The sequence below is a fragment of the Hippocampus guttulatus genome, chromosome 6, assembly GCF_054856545.1.
Source record: "Hippocampus guttulatus isolate MCC_2025c chromosome 6, RoL_Hgut_1.0, whole genome shotgun sequence".
Lineage (NCBI taxonomy): Eukaryota > Metazoa > Chordata > Actinopteri > Syngnathiformes > Syngnathidae > Hippocampus > Hippocampus guttulatus.
In genome coordinates, this window is record NC_141266.1 from 24,945,231 (window position 1) to 24,967,918 (window position 22,688).

General features: G+C 48.3%; 1 protein-coding gene and 1 long non-coding RNA gene across 2 annotated transcripts; both read right to left on the reverse strand.

The window, feature by feature from the left end:
• Nucleotides 1–41: 41 nt before the first annotated feature.
• Nucleotides 42–3,676, reverse strand: LOC147204391 (uncharacterized). Its single transcript, XR_015101278.1, has 3 exons — nucleotides 3,492–3,676; nucleotides 2,689–2,974; nucleotides 42–1,922 (listed from the first exon to the last, which is right to left on the reverse strand). It is a non-coding gene; the product is annotated as an uncharacterized LOC147204391 (long non-coding RNA).
• Nucleotides 3,677–9,443: 5,767 nt separating this feature from the next.
• On the reverse strand, nucleotides 9,444–18,294 carry fam110d (family with sequence similarity 110 member D). The gene is made up of 2 exons (XM_086114603.1): nucleotides 17,768–18,294; nucleotides 9,444–12,345 (listed from the first exon to the last, which is right to left on the reverse strand). The coding sequence occupies exon 2, from the start codon at nucleotides 11,953–11,955 to the stop codon at nucleotides 10,657–10,659; it is 1,299 nt and encodes a 432-aa protein (XP_085970729.1). The 5' UTR covers nucleotides 11,956–12,345; nucleotides 17,768–18,294; the 3' UTR covers nucleotides 9,444–10,656.
• Nucleotides 18,295–22,688: the final 4,394 nt, after the last annotated feature.

The following is a 22,688-nucleotide window of genomic DNA, read 5'->3' on the forward strand; positions in this document are numbered from 1 at the left end:
TGATGATACATGAAGCACTAAAATCATAATAATAAAGACAACTGCTCGACATTTTCTGCTGTTTTTCTAATTTATTTTGGGCTTTATTTGGCCCTGTCAGGTGAACAATATTTTTTGTTACAAGATAAGTGGTTCGGATAATGGATGGATGGATTTTGGATTGCTAAAGAACAGTGGCGTTCCGTCAGGGCCAGCAAGGCCTTCTCTGTTGGCCTAAACATTCTCAGAAAAGTAAATTTAATACATTTACTTTTCTGAGAATAACATAAATTTAATTCATGTTATTTTATTTTCATAAATATGTCAACAAAATGATTCTCTGTATTCTTTATGTCATATTATTTCCACTTAGTCGAGTGGCTTTCAATGTTATTTTAAAGAACATTGAAAGCCACTCGATAAATAACTTATTTATTATGGTAGAGTTTTTAACCAATCATATTTCAGATAGCTCGTGTTGCCAGGTAAACTAAACTTGCTCGGGGCCTTCAGATTAAATAGAGCAGGCCCAGTCAGCTTGCAATAGCCAATCAGATCACGAGTCTGCGTACCAGGGCCAGCTGGAAGAGCTGACGTCGACACTGGACGTGCGCGTTCGGTGATTGGATGAGCGCCTGCTAGAGGGAGCTGTTGCTGCATTTTGACCCAAAATGGACGCGCGCGTTCGGTGATTGGATGAGCGCCCGCTAGAGGGAGCTGTTGCTGCATTTTGACCCAAAATGGCCGAAGGAGAAGACGTTGATCTGGTTGCAGGACTACTTTCCAAACAATTTTCAAGACGGACCTTCCGCTGGATTTACCAATTGAAGTTGTTTTACCAAGGCAGCAAGGAAACATCAGAGCACGGCCGGGCACTTACAAGCTACGGTGCGTTTCAAAACGTTTGGGGACACTCGCGTAGATCTGCAGCTCAGTGAACAGGCACTACATTGGTGAGTATTTGAATTTTATTTTACATTTCTTCTTGTTATTTTATTTCGTTAGTATTAACGGTCACGAAATAAAATGACAAAGATACAAAAATGTATCAAATAAATCAGCTCACCTGCAACTTATAATGGCGCATTGTAGTCAGCTTCGTGCACTAAAATTCGTTCAATCTCAGCTGCTCAACATTTTCAGTTATTTGTTGTTGTATCGCCTATTCTCAAAATGCAAATGATCTGTTCATTTTATTTTCAAAGAATAGTTTGTTTTGTTATTGTGTGTTTGGTGTCTTATATGAAACTGCGACATTGCGAATTTTATTGGACAGACTTGTTGATGATCACACAGCGTCATTTGGGTGGCATTTTATTGAGTATTTTTAAAATCTTTTTATTTTTGACAATATCTGTAAATGTAGTTTCCTGCTCTTAATTGTGAATGCATACTTGATGGTTTTCAATGCTCCTGAAATGAAGTGCTGCCTGACGAGGCTATATTGTTCATTTATGTGACGTCACTGAAGGCCTAAGGTTGAAATGCACGGCCCGCCACTGCTAAACAATCATTCATTACATGTTCAACTCGTTTATCCATTGACGACAATGCTTTTTTCTGTATTAAATTGTGTTTTACATGTTAGATTTCACCAAAGCTGACATTACTGAGGTTGTAATTTGTGTTGATGCTTTCAAGCCCCGTTTTGGATCATGATGACCATTCTCAGGCTATTGTGATTTTGACCACCGGGGGGCGCCATCTGCCGTTGCACTATCTCCAAATCAGCCGGCAGGAGCCAGTCTGCTTTTTTTTTTTCTTGCTCTCGTGAGACTGTCAGATCTGAGGCCAGTTTGTCCCGTTTGATTGAATAGTTTGGAGCGGATCTTCCTGGCGCACGCGCATCCTCTCCTTTGGCTTCCTGTCAGTCATCGAAAACAATGCTTTGCAGGCGCAAGTCAGAAATCATCAGCATTGCGTTCTGTGACGTCGCTGCCACACTGAAACACAAATACTTGGATCGCATGCATCCAATCAGGAGAATACAGCAAACAAAAAGGGAAAAAAACGCCCAGCAAATTACATCGAAACCAAAACCGGAAAAAAAAAAATAAAATGCAACGAAACACCTCATTTATGTGTATAACCAATAACAAGGATATCAAAAATATGAAAAAAAATTAAGATTCAAAACGGAATAAAATACAAATGTCTGTTGCCGACAACCACATTCAATATTTAAGTAATCGAGGTCTTTCATCAAGTATGTCTTTTGTCTTAAAAAATAACATATATAATATCATAAAATATAATACTTTAAAACCAGACACCGAAAACAATCACATTTTATTAATTTTTTTAATGGATTAAAAAAAATGAACCTTATTTTTAATTAAGCAAAATTATTTTGAATACCTGACGTACAACCCAAGTAAAATAAGTGCAATAGAAACGAAGTGTAATAAAAATGGATTTAAAAATAAAATAAGACTGTAAACTGACTGAAATAAAAATAATTTGTGATGGACACATTTTCAAATATTTAAATGCGAATAATCTAACAAAAAAGATGACCTTATACACCCCCCCAAAAAAGGAAAATAATGCAAGAAAAAAAGGATTCATTATTGCATTAACCGAGCGATAAATGTGTTTACCCTTGAAGCATCTTTTATATTTGCAATAATAAAATGGGTGTTTTCCATATGATTTCAGCTTTTGTGAATGTGTGTGTGTGTGTGTGTGTGTCTCAATGCGCAAACTCACCATGCAAACCTTTCCGGCGCCCTGTGGGTTGAGGTGGTGTGATGTGTGTGATGTCATCATTGTGTGCTTGTTAAATGAGTCACAGGGGGAAAAGGTGCGAAGAAAATGAGCTGGAGGGTGTTTTCTCTTTCTCCCCGTGTCTTGTTTTGTCTGACAATTGTCAGAGTACGAGAGGAGCGGGCAGAGTAGAAGCACGCCCACGTAAACACGTGCGGAGCCCGAGATGTCTCGTGGCGTTCAGGCATGACCGTGGTGCGTGTCTCTGCGGCGGTGCCTTGCATCACATCTGGAAAACACACACGCGCACATACACACATTCACACACATATGCATACAGACCGGCTTCCGGCACGGCAAAAGTCCGCTTTTGTTTTTTTTTGTCGTTTTAATAGTGTTGCGTTGTGGCGTTTTTGGTCTTTTCCGGCAAACGAGTCAGCACAAGTGCACACGAATCATGTCTCGGGCTATTATTTGCACTCAACACGTAGCTTTTACTTTTTTTGATGGAGAACTTTTCAAAGGTTGTGAATCACACCCGATGTCAAAAGCGCGAGTCGGCAGAAGGCCTTTTCGCACACACACGACACGCAGTCGTTGACGTGAGGAGTCCAGATGTTCATCTTCCCACCGTACTCCACTTTCCAGCCCAGACTCGGATAGATGGAGCGATAGATTTTTTCCCCCCTCAGAGTAAGTGTGTTGATCCCGCAGGAGTGCGAAAAGAAAAGCAAAAACACGCTATTTGTGTCCACATTGCCATAACCCCCCCCCAGTCCTTCTGTCTGGGAGGGCTGAATACGAACCTTTAGCCTGTTGAGCAGCAGGTGGTCCACACGTGATGACGGCATGAATTCCCAACCTATTCTTTTCCTTTCCCGTGCCAACGTTTCCCTGCGGGGTTCTCTTGCTTGCTCCGGTAGAACGTTGCAGCCGCACCTCTGCAATTGCGCCACGACGCACCTGGCGCGGGGCCCCCGTGCCTCCCTCAGGCCGGCGGCTCAGTTGAAGAGCGCCGACGCCTTCGTTCGCGCCGCGCCGCGGGCTAAAGTTGACTTCCTGCGTATTGTTCCTCGCCGGGACAGGTAGCGTCCGTCATTTCCTGTTTTTCCCACGGCCGCCGTGACGTTGATAGTGGAGGCTCTCATCACGTCCTGCTCGGACTGACGTTGGGCTCGGGGTTGCTTCCGAGACGGAAGCCGAATGCACCTTGCCCATGAAAAAATGTCCATTTTGTGATTTGGGCGTCTGATCTTGACCGTGACCTTTTTGATTGGTACTAAATATGGAGTGCGCGTGGATTTCTTTGTTTTTGGATCATTGCGTTATCTTTTTTTTTTTTTTTTTTCTTCAGATTGGAATCACAGTCCACCTTCATGATGATGGACATGTTTTGTAGCCATTCTGTCGTCGCCTGACGTTTTGGTTCTTCGACCCTTTGGATTGTTTTTTCTGGAAAAATACTACTCTTTATTCAGTCAAATTACAGCTCCTTTTCTCATAACATCCCGGGTTTTTTTTTTCGTTAGGCATCTTTCTACTCATGACATTCCGCCTTTTTCCTGAAAAAATATCTTATTTGTTTGCCTGAATGATTTCTTGATCATGAGAACAATTTCATCGATTTTCCTGGATAATTATCACTCCTCCTTTCTTGTGCCATTCCCCTTTAAGAAAAAACAACAGCAACTTCCTTTTCTCGTAACATTCCAGTTTATTCCTGCGCAACATCTTTTAAAAAGTAAAACTGCAGCCATTTTTGCAGCACGTGTTAATTTATGTTTTTTTTCCTGAAAAGTGTGCCTCTGCAAGAATTTTTTTTTTTTTTATCTTAACGTACACCCATCTTGTCGTTGTGTAACTCAAAATAAGCAGCGGGCACAGATTGCCCCCGTTTTGCTACCGCGCGTCACGTGGGGCTCCGGCTGCGGTTTAGTCGCCGAGCGAATCCTCCGGGGAGGTCCGTCCCAGCGTGGCGCCGATCTGCGGCGCCTATCCCTCGCCCCGGCGGCCCGCTCGGGCGCTGGCGGGGAGCGGCCAAACCCCAAAAGTGCGGTGAGGTCGTTCGGCTTTGATGAGGGCGGAGGTCAGAGAAAGAGACGGGAGGCAGACCGGCTCTTCGGTCTTCATCTGGAGCCTCACGAGAAAAGGGTCAATGCGTTTTCTATTCGATGCAGAGCGGGTCCACGTGTGGAGATTTTTCTTTAGTTTTTGTCGTGGCCGCCCGAAACGTCGCCTTGGCTTTGCTGTTCTTGCGTTTCGGAACCAGCCAGGCCCTTTTTGCCCCTTTTTGACCTCAAGCGTCCTCATATGAAAGTCTGTACCCGGCCGGACTCAGTCGTTCCGTCTGCACACTTGGTCGCGCCCCCAAATTGATTCTTCACGCAGATGGAAAGGTTTTCAGCTGGGCTCCAGGCACCGATGTTTTCATTAACGAGATCAGCGCCAGCCCGCTTGACGCCGACATGACCTCCACACCATTGGCATGATCTTTTCCGATTTCAAATATACTGTCCAGGAGATATTTGGGATTGCTGTTTTTTTTTTTTTTTTTTTTAATCACGACATTCATCTCAAAATGCATCTTGTTTTTTTTCTTGGGGGGGGGGGCTGTTTTGACTTGAGAAATAAGACTTCTTCTCTAAGGTACATTTGTTTTCCTATTGTAACACTTTTTTGCAAAACAATTTTTTTTTCGGAAGAACATATCTGAGATGTATATTGAGTAGTAATATTGCGAGTGGGTTCTTCAGAAAGGCAACTTTATTTTCACAATATTGCGATTTTTTATTTTTATTTTTTTTAAGAATGCACATTTTCCGGAAACCTGTCTCTTTTTTTTCCCTCATTCACTTTTTTTCAGAAAACGGTGTATTTTTCAAACGACAAATATTTTTGGGATTTTTAAATAGCAACAGCATTTTTACAAAATGTTACATGTGTCTGATGTCTGAGCATTTTTTTCTCTCTTTTTTTTTTATAATCCCGCCATTGTTGTCTTATTGATTGATTTATTTTTAATTTTAAAAAAATCCATTGCAGTCGCTGCTGGTGTAGCGTCACGCTCGCCTGACTTGCATGCGGACAGCAGGGATTAGTTTCCACTCGGTGATGTGTGGATGAAGGGTTGTTTGTCTCTCTGTGCCCTGTGACTGACTGGCGACCAGTTCAGGGTGCGATCCATGCCATTTCCATTGCGCTACTGTCATGAACAAACTTCTACTCCTACTTGGCTTTTCTTAGTGACATAAAAAAAAAAAAGTGACAATGGTCGACGTAAGGCTCGCGCAAGCTAGCTTTTTTCTATTAGCGTGTCCTCTCTGTGACCCTGAAAGGGAGCTAAGCTCAATAGGAGGATCCTCTTTATGAGCTAAAATATTATTTCTGCTACATTTTTCGTTTTTTTTCCCCAACAGCTTAGCAGGATAAGTGTGGTATGTTGGATTCTTGATTTAACCTACTTTAAAGTGAGAACATTCTTTCCAGTCAATCCTCCTCTTGGGTGTTCTAAGAAGGGGTAAACAAACGGCGCATTTACTTTGGTTGCTACTGTCGGGTTCTGAACAGCTCTCTCGTCACCAAATGCTGACTTTGTCCTAACAAAGGACTTTCAGTTCTTTAATTTCCCTCCAAAGAAAAAAAAACGAAGGCTAATCCGGCTAGCATGCTTCTGATAGCTGTCGGACAATTTGGTTGTCTGAGCTAACGTGCAACAATGTAGGTCAATGAGAAAACGCTCTAGTTTTTGTTGACTTCACGTGAAAACGACGTAATGGGGGCTAAAAACGGAGGAGGGCCACACACACTTTTTTTGGGGGGAGTAACATTGCAATTAGTAAATCAGACTTTTTCCCTCTGAACATGAAGACTTCATTACCTCCATTTTTTTTTCCTTATTCAAACACTTTGTGTTTCAAAGTCCTTCATCTGTAGTATTGTTTTACTTTTTAAAAAATTTCTGTGTAACTGAAATGTATAGATGCCAGCTAATAGGGTACTTGAGTAACAATTGAATTAAAATGTATGTTTTAGAAAAATCTTGAATGTTAAATGCTTACTTAACTTAAAAAAGTTAAATACAACTCAAATGAACTTGGAAAAAAAAGTCTCCCAGACTAAGCAGAAAGCTCCACATTCGCCTTGTTCACACAACACTTTGAATATTGCATTTCTCTTGAGGCCATGTGCTTAATAAAGACCAAACTTGTCTTCTCCCTTGCTTCAATCTGACGTAACTCCCCCGCCCCAGACGTTCTGCTCAGATTTCCCACCGGGTCGAGACCCCCTTCACCCCCCCCCCCCCCCACCCACCTTGAGGCAGAGGTCACCAACAAGAAAGAAGGCAATGAAAAGGTCCACCGGTGTGATTTATGACCCCACGCCGTCACGGGGTCCCAACAACTGGATGGTTCTTGCTACCCGAAACCCTCCTGCTAAAGTTAGGAGTCCACCTTTTGGAGATCCCATCCTGCGGACTTGGGCCCTCTGGCTCCTTTAGCTAAAGCCAACAGTCTTAAACTGGACAGACAGTAATTTATTTTTAATTGGACCGGTAAATCCAGCTTCTTTCATCTGTGGCAGCTGGCTCAAGTCGCTCCTCTCCTTGCTCCGGCGAGCACTTTCAGATGCAGTCATTCAAGCCTTGGTCACATCTCGGCCGGATGACTGTAACGCACTGGACTTTGGAGTCAGCCAATCCTCCATGAAGGGTCTCCAGCGGGTCCTGAATGCCGCCGCTCGCCTCTTGACCGGGACTCGTAAGAGGTAGCGCTTCACTCCTCCTCAGGCATGCCCTTCACTGGCTGCGTTTTCGAGTTGTTTTGAAGAGGACCCTCTAGTTTGTTTTCCAATCTTGCAGTGGCCTGGCCCCACCTGACCTCTCTGAGCTCCCTGCCCGCTGCTTCAGATCTGCACGGGACCAGGTGCTATTCGGGGTAGCGAGAACTAAGCTCAGAGGGGACGCAGCCTTTTCCGTCGCCGCTCCATCTCTTTGGAATGAGAATTGGGCAATCTTTCAAACTCATCGTTTTTATTCTTTGGCTTTTGACTCGGCATGAGATTTGATATCTCGTTGGGCTGTTTTTGTGCTTTCTACCATTTTTGTTATTGATTCAGAATTGTTTTTGCTCCATGTGTTGCACTTTGTAGACAGCGCTGGTTGTTTTCAAGTGCTCGAGAAATACACTAGAGTTGAGTTGAGATGGAATGGCATTGCATCCTGCAGGTGAGAGTGATTCATCTCTTGGGGGGAGTTTGACCCAACTGCTTATGTTTGTGTTCTCGTTGTACCTTGGACCCACTTGTCAAGTTGTTTGGTCTGCTTCATCTCAAGCCCGCTGGCCAAGGCCTGTTTTTGTAGCCCGAACAGCACTTTAAATTTTTGTTTTTTAGTCTTCACTGCTAGTTTTAATCCGCGATTTCACTGCAATGATCCAAAGAAAGGAGTCTGTAGTAGCTAACGACAATTGAATGAAGTCATCCCAAAGTCACCTATCCACCAAGTGGTCGAGTTCAGTTTGCGACAGGACACTTTGGTAAAGGTGTGAGTCCAAAACCCCCCCCCCCCCTCCCTAAAACAACAACAAAAAAATCAGATTTTGATCACGGAATCATCAAGTCCGTACCTCTAACGCTTTATCCGCAAGGATCAAAGGAATTCCTTTTTTGGTCACCGAGGATCTTTCCCAGTAGGATCTCGATCTCTACCACCGGACAATCCTTAAGAGTCTCGCGTGTCTGTCCCCTGAAGCCGACATAGACAGCCCCATTCTGCTGAAGCTACCGGTGCGGAAGAACCAGGCCAGGTTTGGTGCACTTCACTTCCCCTCACAGACTTTACGACGACTCCCCAGAAAAGGGAGGGGGAAGACAAAAACCCGCTGACAGCAATCGTGGGTACCGTTTGCGAGCACTTGGACACACGTCAAGTGAGCTGTTGGATGTTGCACCTCCAAAACAAAAAGTGGAAAGTGACAAATGGATTCCAGAAGCTTTTCTCATTAGTCGTCTTAATTGGCTCAGGTAGTCGCGCTTCGGAGCCCCCGTGGAGCTTTTATGTGACTGAAAACCCAGATCAGCAGCCCGCAATGGTTTGTTGCACACTTTCCAGGGTGTTCCTGCTCCCTGCGATTGTGCTTGCTCAGCACTGCCCCGATCCAGCCCATCCCTACAATTATACAACGGGAATTGTCCTCGGCCAGCTGGTGTCTTGCTTATTTCAAGGCGGCAGACGCGAGACGAAGAAAAGACGCAGCGGAAAGAAAGCCAAAACCAAAACATGAGCATATGTTTCAACCTTGTCCTGTGAACCCAAAACAGGATGTCACACAGCAGGCCCTGCGCTCATGTCAGCCAGACACAGAAGGCGAATTGTCTCGCCGCTGCTGCCGCTGCTGCTGCTGCTGCTTTCAGGAAAAGATGGAAGGAGGTTGATGTTTTCTGTCCCTAAAACAAACAACTGTGTGGGCAGAGTACAAATCCAGATGCCCGGATCCTTAAAAGCCTTTAAAGTAAACAAACGATGCTTTCTTGACCTTTTAAAACAGTTCCCAGGTACGTACTTAATATGTGACTAAAAAGGGGAACACCTGTCGCCATCGTTTGTTTTCAGAAACTAAGGGATGCGCTTTGATCTGAGCGCTTTGAGAGATGCATTGAGGTGGTCGTGAATCTTTTCTTGTCCCTTGACAAGCAAAGGTGTTCCCTAAGGCTCGGTACCTCCTCTGTTGCAGTACCAAAAACAAAAGAAACAGTCCAAATCAGTCAGTATTTGCATTTATTGATTGTGTGCATGCGTCTCATCTCTTGAGAGTCAAAGCAACAAGTCTTTCATGGACATCCGTCACAATAAATGTTGTCAGCATGCAACCGAATGCAAACGTAGGTCCCGTTGAAGGAGCGTGCCAGGGAGATGATAAATAAGGGCAAAGCTATCAGGGTTGGGAGTCATTACAGTAATGGATCACAATCGTCACACGCGAGACCCTCGGCCGAACCTCGGAAGACCCCAGATTCTGCGTTCGAGTGGGCCGTACCACAGAAGTGACCGCTCGGCAGAAATGAGCCGGTGATGAATGAAGTGAGGTAGAATCTGCGCTTGATCTCCCGGGCCGAAGCGCCACATGCAGCCGACATCTTGACCGTCTTTCCGTATGAAGCCCCTTTCGCACAGGCCCACGGTCGCGAAAGCCACGCGCACGCCGGATGAGGAGGGGGGGGAGGGGGGGGGGGTCAAGTCAAGCAGCCATTGCGCCTGCTTAGGATGAGTAGCGAAAGCATTCTGATTCCGATTCTGAGAAGTCATGCCGGCGTTGACATGGCATTTAATTACGAGGATGGGTGCGGCCGCACTTGGGACACGACGGGAGACCGGCGTCCCCCTTCTACTGTTACACCTCGGCGATTTGAAAGGGGCTTTTGAGTGGTGACGACAACTCGGAAGAAACTGTCTGCTACACATCATATTTTTCCAGAGGTTCCCTGTAATCCTGAGTGATAATCAATGCCGTCACAAGACATGATCAGGACAGTGTATATAAAAATAAAGTCAATCAATCACCCCCCCACCCCTCCCCCCTTCTCTCTCTCACTATTCATTTCAGTACATTAACAACCCCACAGGGGAGTCTTGCATGTTTGATTCAACGCCTGCGTTAAAAAAAGAAAGAAAGAAAGCCACACGCTGGCATTGAAAACCGAGACGTTTCTGAATGAGGTACTCGTGGCTCACTTCACGCAGCATTTAGTCTCCGGTGTCAACGCGAGCAGACGATTATAGATATGTGCCAGTTCAGAATCCGGTTCTGTTCAGGATTGTACATCTGGAATCAATCCATTTGAAGAGGAGCTTTGGGTCAGATGCATCAATAGTTTTGACGGGAGGAAAAAAAAAACACGTTTTTCAAGGAGCAAGCGCCAAGTTGCCCACGAAAGCCACCGCATATCGTCCTCGAACGGAGACGGTCTTCTGGATCAAACCGTCGACTCTCTGGGTCCTTCACGGGCAGCGTTTTTGCAGCCGTAGAGCCACTTGATGACCCGAGCGTTCCTCTCTATGATGGAGACGCCAGCGGGGGGCTTCTCGGCCGGCTCCTCCCGGAACAAGCCGTCCCCGGAGTGGCGGGAGAACTCGCTGGGCTCCGTGCCGCCGTCCCCGGCGACGCTGCGCAGAGCCAGCGAAAGGGTGTCGATGGAGCTGGCGCCGCACGGGAAGTTCTCCCGGCCGAGGCGCTCGATCAGGTCCGCGTCCAGGCCGCAAAAGTCAAAGAACCGCTCCTGCTCGGACCGGGCTCCGGAGCGGTCCAGATGCAGCTCCGATTTAGAACGGTGCAGCCCCCCGCGCTGACCCCTGCGGGACGAAGGTTGCGGCGACGCCCGTCTCCACGGACCGTCGTCGTCCGCGCCGTCATCGGCGGTGCCTTTCCGTCCGTCCCCGGTCCGGTCTGGTGGAGACGTCCGCCCCGGGCCGGTGCCGTACCCCGGGCTGTGTTCCTGCTCGGTTTTGCTGGACCTCCTGCTTCCAGGCCCGCCGTCCGCCGCGTCCTTATCGTTAGTCCATGACATGCGGGAGTCTCCATCCCGCGAGGGCGTCTTCTCCTCACCGATGACCATCTTGTGGACTCCGCCGCCACCGCCACCGCCGCCCTTCTCCCTCACGGAGCCCTGGAAGAGGCGGCGGACGAAGCCGTAACCTTTCAGCTCGGCGCTGCCGTTCTCTCCGTCGGGACTCTTGCACTCTTTCTTCTGCCGGTAGATGACGAGCGAGTCGGGTCTCAGCATGCGTTTGCCGGTGCTCCTGCGGAGGACGGGGGCGCTGCCGGGGGCGCTGCGCGGCGTCACCAGGGTGCTAAATGCCGGCGTTCTGGGACTGGCTGGCTCGCGGTTCAGCGCGTTGTTATGAGTCTCGAGGTCGACGGCAGACTGTCGATTCTCCTTTCTGGAGTCGTCGTTTTCATTTTCGTCCCCGGAGGAAAAAGATCGAGAGAGAGTGGAGAAGGGGGTGCTGGAGAAACGCCGCGGGGGGAGTTGGGGACTGGCGAAAGGCCTTCGGGGCGGCGGCGGCGGAGTGGCGCACGGCGCCGACACGGGTTCCTGCTTGGTGTTGATGACCTGCTGGCTCTTGACGTACTTGGCCTTGTCCGCCTCCAGCCTCTCGACGGCGCTAATCGCTCGACCGTGGCCCCCGGCGTCCATCTGCCGCCGCAGGTAGTCCGGACCCTTGTTGAGGAGCCGAAGGGGGGACGGCGATCCGATGGGGGTCAACGGCTTCATGGTGATCCGACGGGATTGGAAAGACACCCAAGATTTTTTTCAACGCGTGAGTTTCATTCCTGGAAATTGGAGGGTAGCGTTTGAAGAAACCACAGTGTTTAAGTTTGCCGTCTCGTTTTTCAAAAGGGCAGTAATCTTAGCGCTGAGGTGAATTGACATCCGGGATTTGCACTCGTCTTTTTCGACTCGGTGGGCGGCCCTCTTTGTGTCAGAAAGCCCTCCCGAGCGAGTCACTCCCCCGGCCGCAGCGCAGCCGAAATAGCAAGCGGACTCCTCTTTGAAAAGCCGTCTACTTTTCCTCCCTTCGTCGATCCTCCCGGCGACTTGCTCGCATCCGGCACTTGAGACGCCGACTGGCAGATGGGCCGACGTCTTCGCCAATGCCCTCACCTGAGGCACAGAAAGAGAGAGGGAAAGGTTTCAGTTGTTTGACAGAGCAGATGGCAGACGCTGCCGTTGTCGCGCGCGCTTATTTAAAGCAGGAGGGAACGGCATCTCCTCAGCAGGCAGCGACGCAAAACCGGCACCGTTCATTCATTTCCGATGCGTGTGTAACCTTTGACGCGCGCGGCTAAGACGCCCTCGGATCAACGCGGAACCAGATCAAAGACGATTGTTGAAGTCGCTGTTCGCGAGGGGTCGTGAGCAGAAGGTGACAACGTTCCACTCCAAAGTCTCGTCGGCCGTGATGCGGAAAGACATTTTCGGCGCCTTCGGCCGCTTTCACATCCGCCCCCCCCACACACACACAGATGTTAAGCTTCCAGCCCTGGGATAGTCCTCGATTAGGAGCGGGAAAAAGACATGCTATGTGACAACCAGTGTGACGGTCTCAAGTCCTCAGTAAGCTGCATTTATATCCGTCCTTCTTCTCGGAGGATAAAGAATAGATACCTGTGAGTATTGTCCTTGGATGACACGTGTTGCTTGACAGTGTTCCAATCTCCAAATGTCACAGTAATCTTTGTTTTTTAATGGGGGGGGGGGGTAGCCCGTGAAATTTCATTTCAAGGCCAAATGACTCAGCCTCACGACTGAGGACAAACACAAACCCTGAAGAGCAACAAAGTGTCTCCTCAGATGTTGTGCAAGCGCATTCTAATCTCCGTCCCGCCTGCCCTGCCAGGCCCTCGCCCAGCGGGGGTTCGGAGGCTTGGCGGGGGGCGACCCCATGCTGGCTGAAGCAGAAGCAGATGTTTTGTGTGGCGTCACACGGAGACGCTCCACGCGGAGCTGCCGGTTTTGACGCTGTTTTTTAATCACCAAGCAAAACGGCTGCTGTTGAATCATCTGCGAAGTAAACGGCAACAAATGGCGCCATTCGACTCATTTGACTTTTTGGTGTGGAAAAATTGGTCTCCGGAGAGTCTGGCCACCCATCAAGTGTGAAATGAAAACGAGTGAATCTTTTATGATCTGCCCATTTCTCCAAATCACTCATGCAAGCAAACAATGCAAAATGTGAGCATTGGCGTTGCTGCGTTAGAGATCTTTCACCAACGGATTTGTGAACACAAACGCTGCGGCAACACTCACGGACATGCATTCTTTATCCTCTGTGAAGAATGACATCTATACTGTGGTTAACTGCGGAATTTTGACTGGCTCCATGTATCGCCTTTAGTCTGCGTGATGGCGGCCTCTGGTGGCCAAGGTGTGCACATCAGAAGGAGCAGCACAATGGTCATTTGACTGATGCAAAAAATGGGGCTAAACCTGTTGAATTCGTTTCATTCTATTGATTTGTGTCACGACTGCATGTTTTTATTGGGGCCTGAACAAATTGTTTTCAAATCGGCAACGAATCATTTTCTTCTGGCAAATATCGGAATCGACACAGGCCTGAAAAGAATTCCCCCAAAAGTCCAAAATCCATTGACACTTGTCTCGCAGTGATAATGTGACTTCGAATATCTTAAAGACTTTTCTGCGAGGGTGCCCAACAAATGAATTCACTTGACTTTTCCTTGATTATTTTTAAACAAAGAAAGTGAGGCTTGTTTGATGGAGTATGAGAAGTCGTATGGCTGCTCAGCCTCATTAGTCAGGGAGGGGGCAACACGGCCGCCATCAAACGTAAAAGACGTCAACTACTGCCCCCTCCCCCTCCCAAAAAAGACAAAGAAAGCAGACAATAGTGTAAATCTTCGGGGTATTATCACGTCTGAGCTGCTGGAGGTTGCTAATGACTTTCTCTGGTGACCCCCCCCCCCCCCCCTACTCCTTGCCTCATAATCGCCCCACAACCCCACCCTTGAGATGGTCTCTTAAACGCAAAATGGACAACACGAGCCCTTAAACGGCTCCTTTTGTCATTCAAAGACAAAGACGAGAGCACCGGGGACGAGGCAGTGACGCGTCAACATCCGGTGGGACCCGCGACGTCGTCACGGTTGAGCGAAGCATACGCAAATGAGGAGGCTGCGAGCGTGCCCGTTCGCAGACCATCGGTCGCACGCCGGCGAGGGAGATCTGTCAGGTCCGCGATTGACGACTCGAGAGCCGGCTGTAAATAATCGATGGAATCGTGAGTCGGCGGAGGCTGCCGAGGTCACGAACGTGACGAGAGCGACGATGACGGTCGAGTCGACGTGCTTCCAAAGATAGATGGGAGCATTCGGGGCAGAATCGGGGGACGCGGATTTTCACGTCACATGCTGCCCCCGCCCTCTGTGGAGTCAAACCAAGTGACGGTCAGCCGTTCATCCTTGACTCGCTCGCGTTGCGCAAACAGAACGGGGGAGTGCCAACGTCGGTCATTAAGCGCAACGGTCAAGTGAATGCTTTCAGATGGTCCACGCTCGCTTCATTCGGACGAAGTAGCAACACGCAACTCGGTCGCTCTGAACTTTCCGGCAAACGAAACGAAGAGGGTCGCGCGCGCGAATGTCGATCGTGACGTCTGTCGTATCGTCGGCACTCGGTTGTCACTTGCTACGCTCGAACTTTGAGGTGATCCATTCAAACAAAGTCACAACAAATATTTTGCTCTCACTGAGCCTGACGGGACAGCAACTGGGGGGCATGCGAACGTCACTCACCGAATCCAAAAGGAAGCCTTTCTTTTAGCTCCCCGTGACGCGCAGCAGCCTAATACGGCCCAACGAAAACAAAGCCACGGACGAGGCCCAGCAATCATGCCAAATTAGAAGGTAGCAAGGGTCCACTTTGTCGCAAAGCAGCTGCCGCTCAGCTTGCTTAAGGGTTGGGGGGGGGTTGACGATGTCATCACGGGGGCCTCTAATTAGAAACGTAAGCTCGGAGGGGGGTCCTCACATGCAAACCTTTGCAGGAAGATGAAGCGGCTTTGAAGGCGGCGTTTATGAGACGCGGCTCCGAGGCCGTGATGAGAAACGCATGCGGCGCAACAATGGCGCAAGGTCGTTACCTGCGCCGGGGAGTGTGCAGGCTCACGCGAGAAACATCGGGCTGTAGGTGGCTCTTCAAAGTGGCAGCATGTGAACATCCATTTTTCTGTTTTGCCTTGCAGTATCGACCTTTTGTCGCTGCGTCTATTTCGCCTTTTTTTACAATTCAGTTAGCAAGTGAAGCAAATTGTGCTCAAAACGCATTCCTATTTAGGAAATGAGTGCAATTTGGTTCTGATTAAATTAAGAAAAAAAATAGTAACGAGAAGATAAATACAATGAGAATAACGTCAAATCAAGTGAAAATAATATTTACAATTCCGTTTTTTTCTGTTTAATAAATTCGAACAGCCCCAAATAATTCTTGCGTACCCCAACAAATGTCTATAAACCGATTGACGGTCTTTTTTTTTTTTTTTTTTTGCCATTTTGACTCCAGCAACCGGTCAAATATTAAAGTCAATAAATATTATAGAATGATAATATTATTCTACATTTGATGAAGTAAATAGCGCATGAATGTTTGTGATAAAATTCCGCCAGGTGTCTCTATAAAACCGTCGCTTTATTTATTCCTTTCTATTGATTTAATATGGACTTGAATGATAATCGTAACAATCCTAAAATGTGAAGGGACGCTCGTTTGGTGTCGGCAGATGATGGGTGGAAGCCTTGATTAAATTTAAGCGGCAGGGCTTGAGCCCGTTGCATCCCGCTCGGTAGCGAATGACGCACCGCCTTGGGAACAGACGACGTTGGCCTCGGGGGCAAGTCGCACTTGGCGGAGGTAACGACACACTTTGTCGACAACAAGCAAGCGTCACTAACCCGCGCCGCCGACAAGATCCGACAAGCGCTACACAACACCTGCAAAAGTGCCGCACATTCACTTGAAAGGCCGCCGACGGCGAATGACAATCGGTTTCCCTCACTCTGGCTGACGTCAGCGCGAGCTCACTCCCGCTTCTACGCGGGTGCAAAGATGGTCGGAAGCCTCTTTCGGTGAAGCCGTAACACTGAATTTGACACTGAACCCCGCAAAGGAGGCCGGTGCCAAAACTGGCTGTGCTTTCACACAGTGATGCGGCACAAAATGGAGCTTTCGCAGCCTTTGGCAGAGAAGCTGGTGAGGGAGGATATTCCAGCATCCCCTTTCACGCGGCAACACAGCACAAATTGCACTAGCGGAGCCGTAACACGAGGCTCGGCCTTTATTTAACTGTGCCTGTTTACACAGAGCCCAGAGAAGTGCGGCTTTCCACACTTGTTCAGCGGCTGTAAAAGAGCTGGAACAGAAAGTCCAGTTTTACGCAGAAACCTCCAAAACATGATATTCTGCACAAAATTGGAATATGACAGCAGTGATAGAAGTCTCCGAATTGATCCGTCTCTCTCTCTCTCTTTTTTTACACACAACACCGCAGAGGGGTATATTGCTACAAGGGTGTGCCCTTTCACACAGATACACAGAAAAAATGGTGGTAGCAGAACCACCATTTGGACTTTTAAATTTATAATGGTACCTTTCGGGACTGCTCTTCTCCCGTAATTATGTGCTGTGTCACTGTGGGAAAGTTTCCACAGGATGACCCTACTTGGCAGTGACTTTTCTGTTTGCTGCTGTGGCGCCCCAAAAAAACAATTGTGAAATGTCCTCGGGGGGGATTATGCGGCTGAATCTTTGCGACACACGCGCACTCTGTTTAGTCTGCCGGGGACTTCGTTGACCCACGCGCCCGTCAAACCAATCACGCTATTGGCGAGAACACGACTGGACGCCGCCGCATCCGCTTGAGCCGTGTCAATATTTGCGCCGAGACACCGTTAAAACAATCAGCTCGAATCATCACTCTCACTCGCTTTTTGGACCAGCCGCGTCCGTCTGAGTTGAACCAAATATGTGCAACCGAAGGTCAGCGGGCCATTTGCGGGCAAAATTGGAACAAAAAACTGCTGTCAAAAGCCCACAAACCGAAACAACAATCGCAACATAAGTCAGACACGCCATGGCTAAATGTACATTTTTACTTTTTTTGTGGCTTCTGTGAATTAACTGTGGTGCGTTTCTTTTTACACTTGTATGCCGGCTAAATGTTTTTACATGCAGTTGTCAGGGATCTTTGATGGTAACAATTTGACCCAAGAATCAATTGCCCATAGGCGCTATCTGGGGGGTGGGAGGGGGGGGGGGGGGTTGTAAATGTGTGTGTTTATAGATTTTCAACTGTTTCATGTTCGGAAATAAGTGTCATCAATCTTAATGTTAACCCAAACACAATTGGAAACAAATAACGATTGAAGACAAAAACAACAGTGGTCAACTAACGTGTCTGAAAATGGCTCATTTCCAAACAAAAAACAATCAGCTCACCCAAGAATAGATACGAGCCACTCACAGCGAAATTCGCATTCAAAGGAAGAAAGAAGAGCTTCGTCGCACTGACCTCTCCTTGTTATATTTGGCCTTGTAAATCCTCTCTTGGTGTTTGGATCCGATGCAGAAGACGTGTCGTTTCTCTCGCTGTGACAGGCAGGCGCTTCTCCTGCCTGGACGTCTTGTGCAATGAGCCGAGCGTGGCCGCCGCCGCCAACTCTCACGCGCAGAGAGAGAGAGAGAAAGAGAGGCTGAGAGGGTTGGGCAAGTGTGTGCGTGAGCGTGTGTAAACTGACTCCCACGTTTATCTGGGTGGAGAGGTGTGGGGGGGGGGGGGAGCGGGTGACGTGAGGTGGAAGACAAACATGACACGCAAATGTGTAGACCAACTGTTAATTTCGTAATGGGAAGGAATGAACGAGTAATTGAGAAGGCCACTAAACGGGATTCGGGATGTGTGCAAAAAAAAAAAAGCTATCAAAACTTCCTTGCGTCTCTGATTTGAAAAGTTTGTTGACCAGTGTAACGCGACTCACAAAAGCAGACGCATGTAAATTTGGACACATTATGAAATGACTCTCAAGTCTACACACGTATTGTTTTGTGTTTTTTTGTTATTGTAAAGTGTCCTTGGGTGTCTTGAAAGGCGCTTATATAATTCTGCTTATAAATAAAATGTATTATTATTATTATTATTCGAGTGTTCTTCATGATCATCAATTCTAATTTGGGTCAAATAAAAAATGAGTGCATGTTTACATTGTCGAAGTAAGGTCATAGTTCACCCTAATTAGGCAATGAATGATTTTCAAGAGCAAAAGTGTGACGATAACCATAGAACAGGAAATGGAAGCAACAGTGAGACGGGAAAGTGGCCGGCTGCTCTCATGATTCCGAACGACCAATCCGATCAAAGTTGCCGTCACGCAATTCATTCGATTTAGCAAATGCTACCAAGAAGTAGCGTGTAGCGTCGCGGCGAATGACGAGCGTCCAAACGGCGATCTTCACGCTTCTGAGCACTCCATGATTAACGTGGCTGCAAAAGAAAGGACCGATTGATGACGTGGTTGATTAACGAGGCCTACGTGCAGTAGGCGCTTCCCTTCTGATGATAATCCACCGGTTGTTTGATCGATAGTTTGATGATCTCCACTGTTTGAGGTTGACTAATCCGATTGGAGTGTTTCACGCCTCATTGTTTGCGGGCATGATTAAAATTCAATGGGATTTTCCCTCATTGATCACTGTGGTGATTTTCAGTGATGAAGGCATGACTTTCACTGTCCTCCATTTTGTTTTTCTTCGCTCATCCTCCCCTTCCTCACGTTGAGGTAAAAAAAAAAAAAAATGACGTGCCTTTGGTGGGAGGAAGAGATAAAGATGCGATCCACACCTGTTTTTCATTCCAAGTCCATCACTCACAAAAGGCAGACGGGTGAGGAGGCGCAGGGCAACGCACACACACATGCAGAGGGAAGTATTTTACCCGGCAACATAAGCAGGCTTCAAAACACAACAATGTTAAAGCTCAACATGTGGCAGAAAGAGGGCGCGATCACGCGGCAAAATGGCCGCATCAGATGACCGTGGCGTCGTGATGTCACAGCGAGTCCGAGTTTCTCTTTTGTCTCGCTTTTGCTCTGTGCCATCACCGGTAGCCATCGATATGAGCATACTTTGATGTGATTTTGAACTACGTGTTTAACAGCGGCACAAAGTCGTCGGTGCGTTGCATGTGTGTGGAGAGCAAGAAAAGTGATGCGAACGGACACGGGCTCATTTTTGCTTTGGTTTAGCCAGGCTGCGACGTCGCACTGCTGTATGGCTTCAGTCTTCTCCTCTTCCGTGCCGGGACCGACCTCCTGCGGTTGCGGCACAAAAATAATACAAACAAACTTAATATAACATCACTTATCAAACCCGAACGTATTTGTAAAATTAAATTGAACTTTGATTTTAATCTAAAAGAGAAAAACATTTCATTAATGCAAAATAAGAATAATAATAAATAATATATTCCCTTTTAGATCACGAAATCCCCCCAAAAGTTTTCCAATGAAAATTGATTTGAAAGTCGCTTTTCAAATGACATTGAATAAAAAAACAGACTGGATTTTTATTGCCATCCAACACCACCCGTATTGCTGTCGCGAATTCTGCGTGTAAAGGCACCAGTGGATCGAGCCTCAATAAAAAGCCAACATGAAAGACGCCCAGAAAGATGGAATGCAAGCGGGTCAACGGCGGCGTGCGCTGTTGACAAATGACAGGCCTCAGAATAGAACTTCCTGTTTGGTTGAGGGCGCAGTCACGCCTCATTTGGGGGTCACCGCCAGACACAAGAAATGTGCTTCGCTTGATCTGGTCCTCTCCTGAACTCTGACCCCCCCCCCCCCCCCCTTCCTCTCCCGACCCAAGGAAATCACGTTTCCTGTCGTGCGGCGCCTTTATTTGAATCGCACAGTTTTTGGCGGGCGGCGGCGTGAGCAGGTGGCTAATGCTGACGCGTGCCGCTAATCCTCTAATAGTTGCCAAAGATCACGGCGCGGAATACAGAAGACTCCATTTCTCGCTCCCATGTTTAGTTTTGCCACCCCGCTGACCTTTGAACCCCAGTCAGACTACTTTCCAACAAGTTATGCCCCCCAACCCCCGCGTAATGCTGTACGTGAATCCCCAACAAGACGCGTCACCCACCGCTCACCCGCCGGTCATGTTTTGCGCCGGAAGACGGTCATAATGCGCCAGCTATTCGGGAAGTACAACGGGAATGTCCGGAATGCACCGCGGAGGCCGCTTCCGAGCACGCAAGATCAATATTACCGGACCAAGATGAGGAAATGGCAGAAATTCCTGTCTGGAAATGAAAAGTCTCGCAACATTGGACGGCCCCCAAGAGGCTACGACTGAAATTTGCAGCACTGGGCTTCTGATACCACCTCCAAAGGCCAGGAGACCAGGTGAAGACCAGGTGAAGACCAGGCCTTCATCTGGTCTTAGCCTCGACTCAGTCCCCACTTGGGATTCAGCCTCAGCCAGTCTTGGCCTTGACTCGGCCTCAACTTTCCCCGGTCTTGTTTGAAGCCCTCGGTCTTGGCCTCGTCTTGGTCTCATCCCGTCTTGACTAGGTGCCGACCACTCAGTCTTGGCTTTGACTCGATTTCAACCTCCCTCGGACTGGGTCTTGATTCGGTCTCAACTTCTCATCCCGCCGTTGTCTTTGTCTGGACTCGGGCTCAAGCCTTCCAAGTTTGGGTCTCGGGTTGGCGTCACCCTACCTCGGTCATCCTATTGACTCCATTTGAACCCTTCAAAGTTTCAGTCTCGAATCTGTCGCAACTTTTCAGCAACGATTGATTTTGATCGCCAACAGAGTCTGCTGACACGTTGGCGAGCGCAGCGGTAAGACCACAGACAAATATTTCTCCGTGAGAAGTCCACCGCGGGATTTCCGCATCCCTGCACAAAAAGTCCTCTCGGTCAACAAGCGCTTTGACTCAAGATGTTAAAAAAAAAAAATGTTAGGAGATCTTATCTGAAAGGCGGCAGAATCAACTGCGTCAGCCTGAGCGGGGGGAGTGCTGCTGATGATTAACACACAGTAACCTCCCAGGGGGCTGTTCCATCCAAGATATCCCCAAACACAAGAAGTAAGCCAAAAGTGGCATCCGCAGTCACAACAAGGCCTCGTCTGAACGCATCCCTGACCTCCGTCTCGACTCAGACAAAACAAGAAGAAACAACAGTTGAGTGAAGATGAGAAAAAGCCAGCCTCGTCCAGTTTCTCTACGTCATCTGAGAATGAAGAGTGGGCCTGGGCGGGGACAAAGGGGCTACTCATGAGGCTCGTCGCTCATACGACAGAGGCTCGGTGACATTCACATTCTTGCTTATGTGGGAACACAATCCAGGAAAACCACAGAGCACGCGCAGTCTCATGTCATCGTACGGCGATCTCGCTGGATTTACTGCACTCCGGGCAGCCGTGGGAGATGTCGCGGTATTTCATTCCGAGATATAACAACGGCATACGCATCGAACCATCACGTAGAAATCAATTCATGGGGAGGGGTGGCGGGCTTGCGGTGGAATGCCGTCTGCAAGTGCCCGCTCCGCATCGGCCACCGCCATCGCTTTGGTCAACAATTTCTGCCTCTGTCTTCGTCTCGATGCTTGCCAAGTCTTGATCTTAACTCGGCGTCAACCTTCCTCCGTGTTGTTCTTGGACTCCGCCCGTCCCATCCCGGAATCGGAGCCAAACTCGTCCCGTGATGTCTTTTCTGGTCTGTGATGCTTTTCCACGGGCAAAGCCGGTTGCTAACGAGGGCGGACCTATTTCTCGGTCCGAGTTGAGCGGAGTCCTCGCGCGTCACATTTGAGAACGCGCGGGCAGGCATAACCAAAACCAAGACCCGCGCTAACGTAAGCTTTGCCGCACCTGAGCTCTGGAACTCGCATCATTAGACTCCACTCAGCTGCAGCGCCCGCAGTCTTCAGTCTAGAAGTCAATACAGCGGATGCCCCCCCCACCCCCATCCTTCTAAATTCTTAGATTTTCCTCTCCAGGTTCTTCACTGAACTGCAGCTGTCTCTTTTTTTTAGCTGCCTGCTGTTTCCTTTTGGCTAAGTATAGGTTATTAGGTCGACGAGAGGCCAAACAAGACCTGGCTTTAGCGGGCAGCGTAAAAGCTGAGGAGGAGGTGGTGGTGAAGCGAGTATCAGGTTTTGAACTCCACCCCTCCTGATTCTTTTCCCCTCCAACCCGAGTTCCAAAGGCAGAGTATTTGCTGGGGCAACTTCGAACTAAAGATGGCCAAAATCCCGGCTTGAGCAGGACAATCGCGGGAGACGTGAGTGTCGGGTATTGAAGTTGACAGCCGTGTTCCCACACACGGGCGGCAGCAACCGCTGCGGGGACTTCCTGTCCACTCCTGGCGCTCTTATCTGCCTTCCTTCAAGCCCTGGGCAGCTCTCCTCCCTCTTTCTGG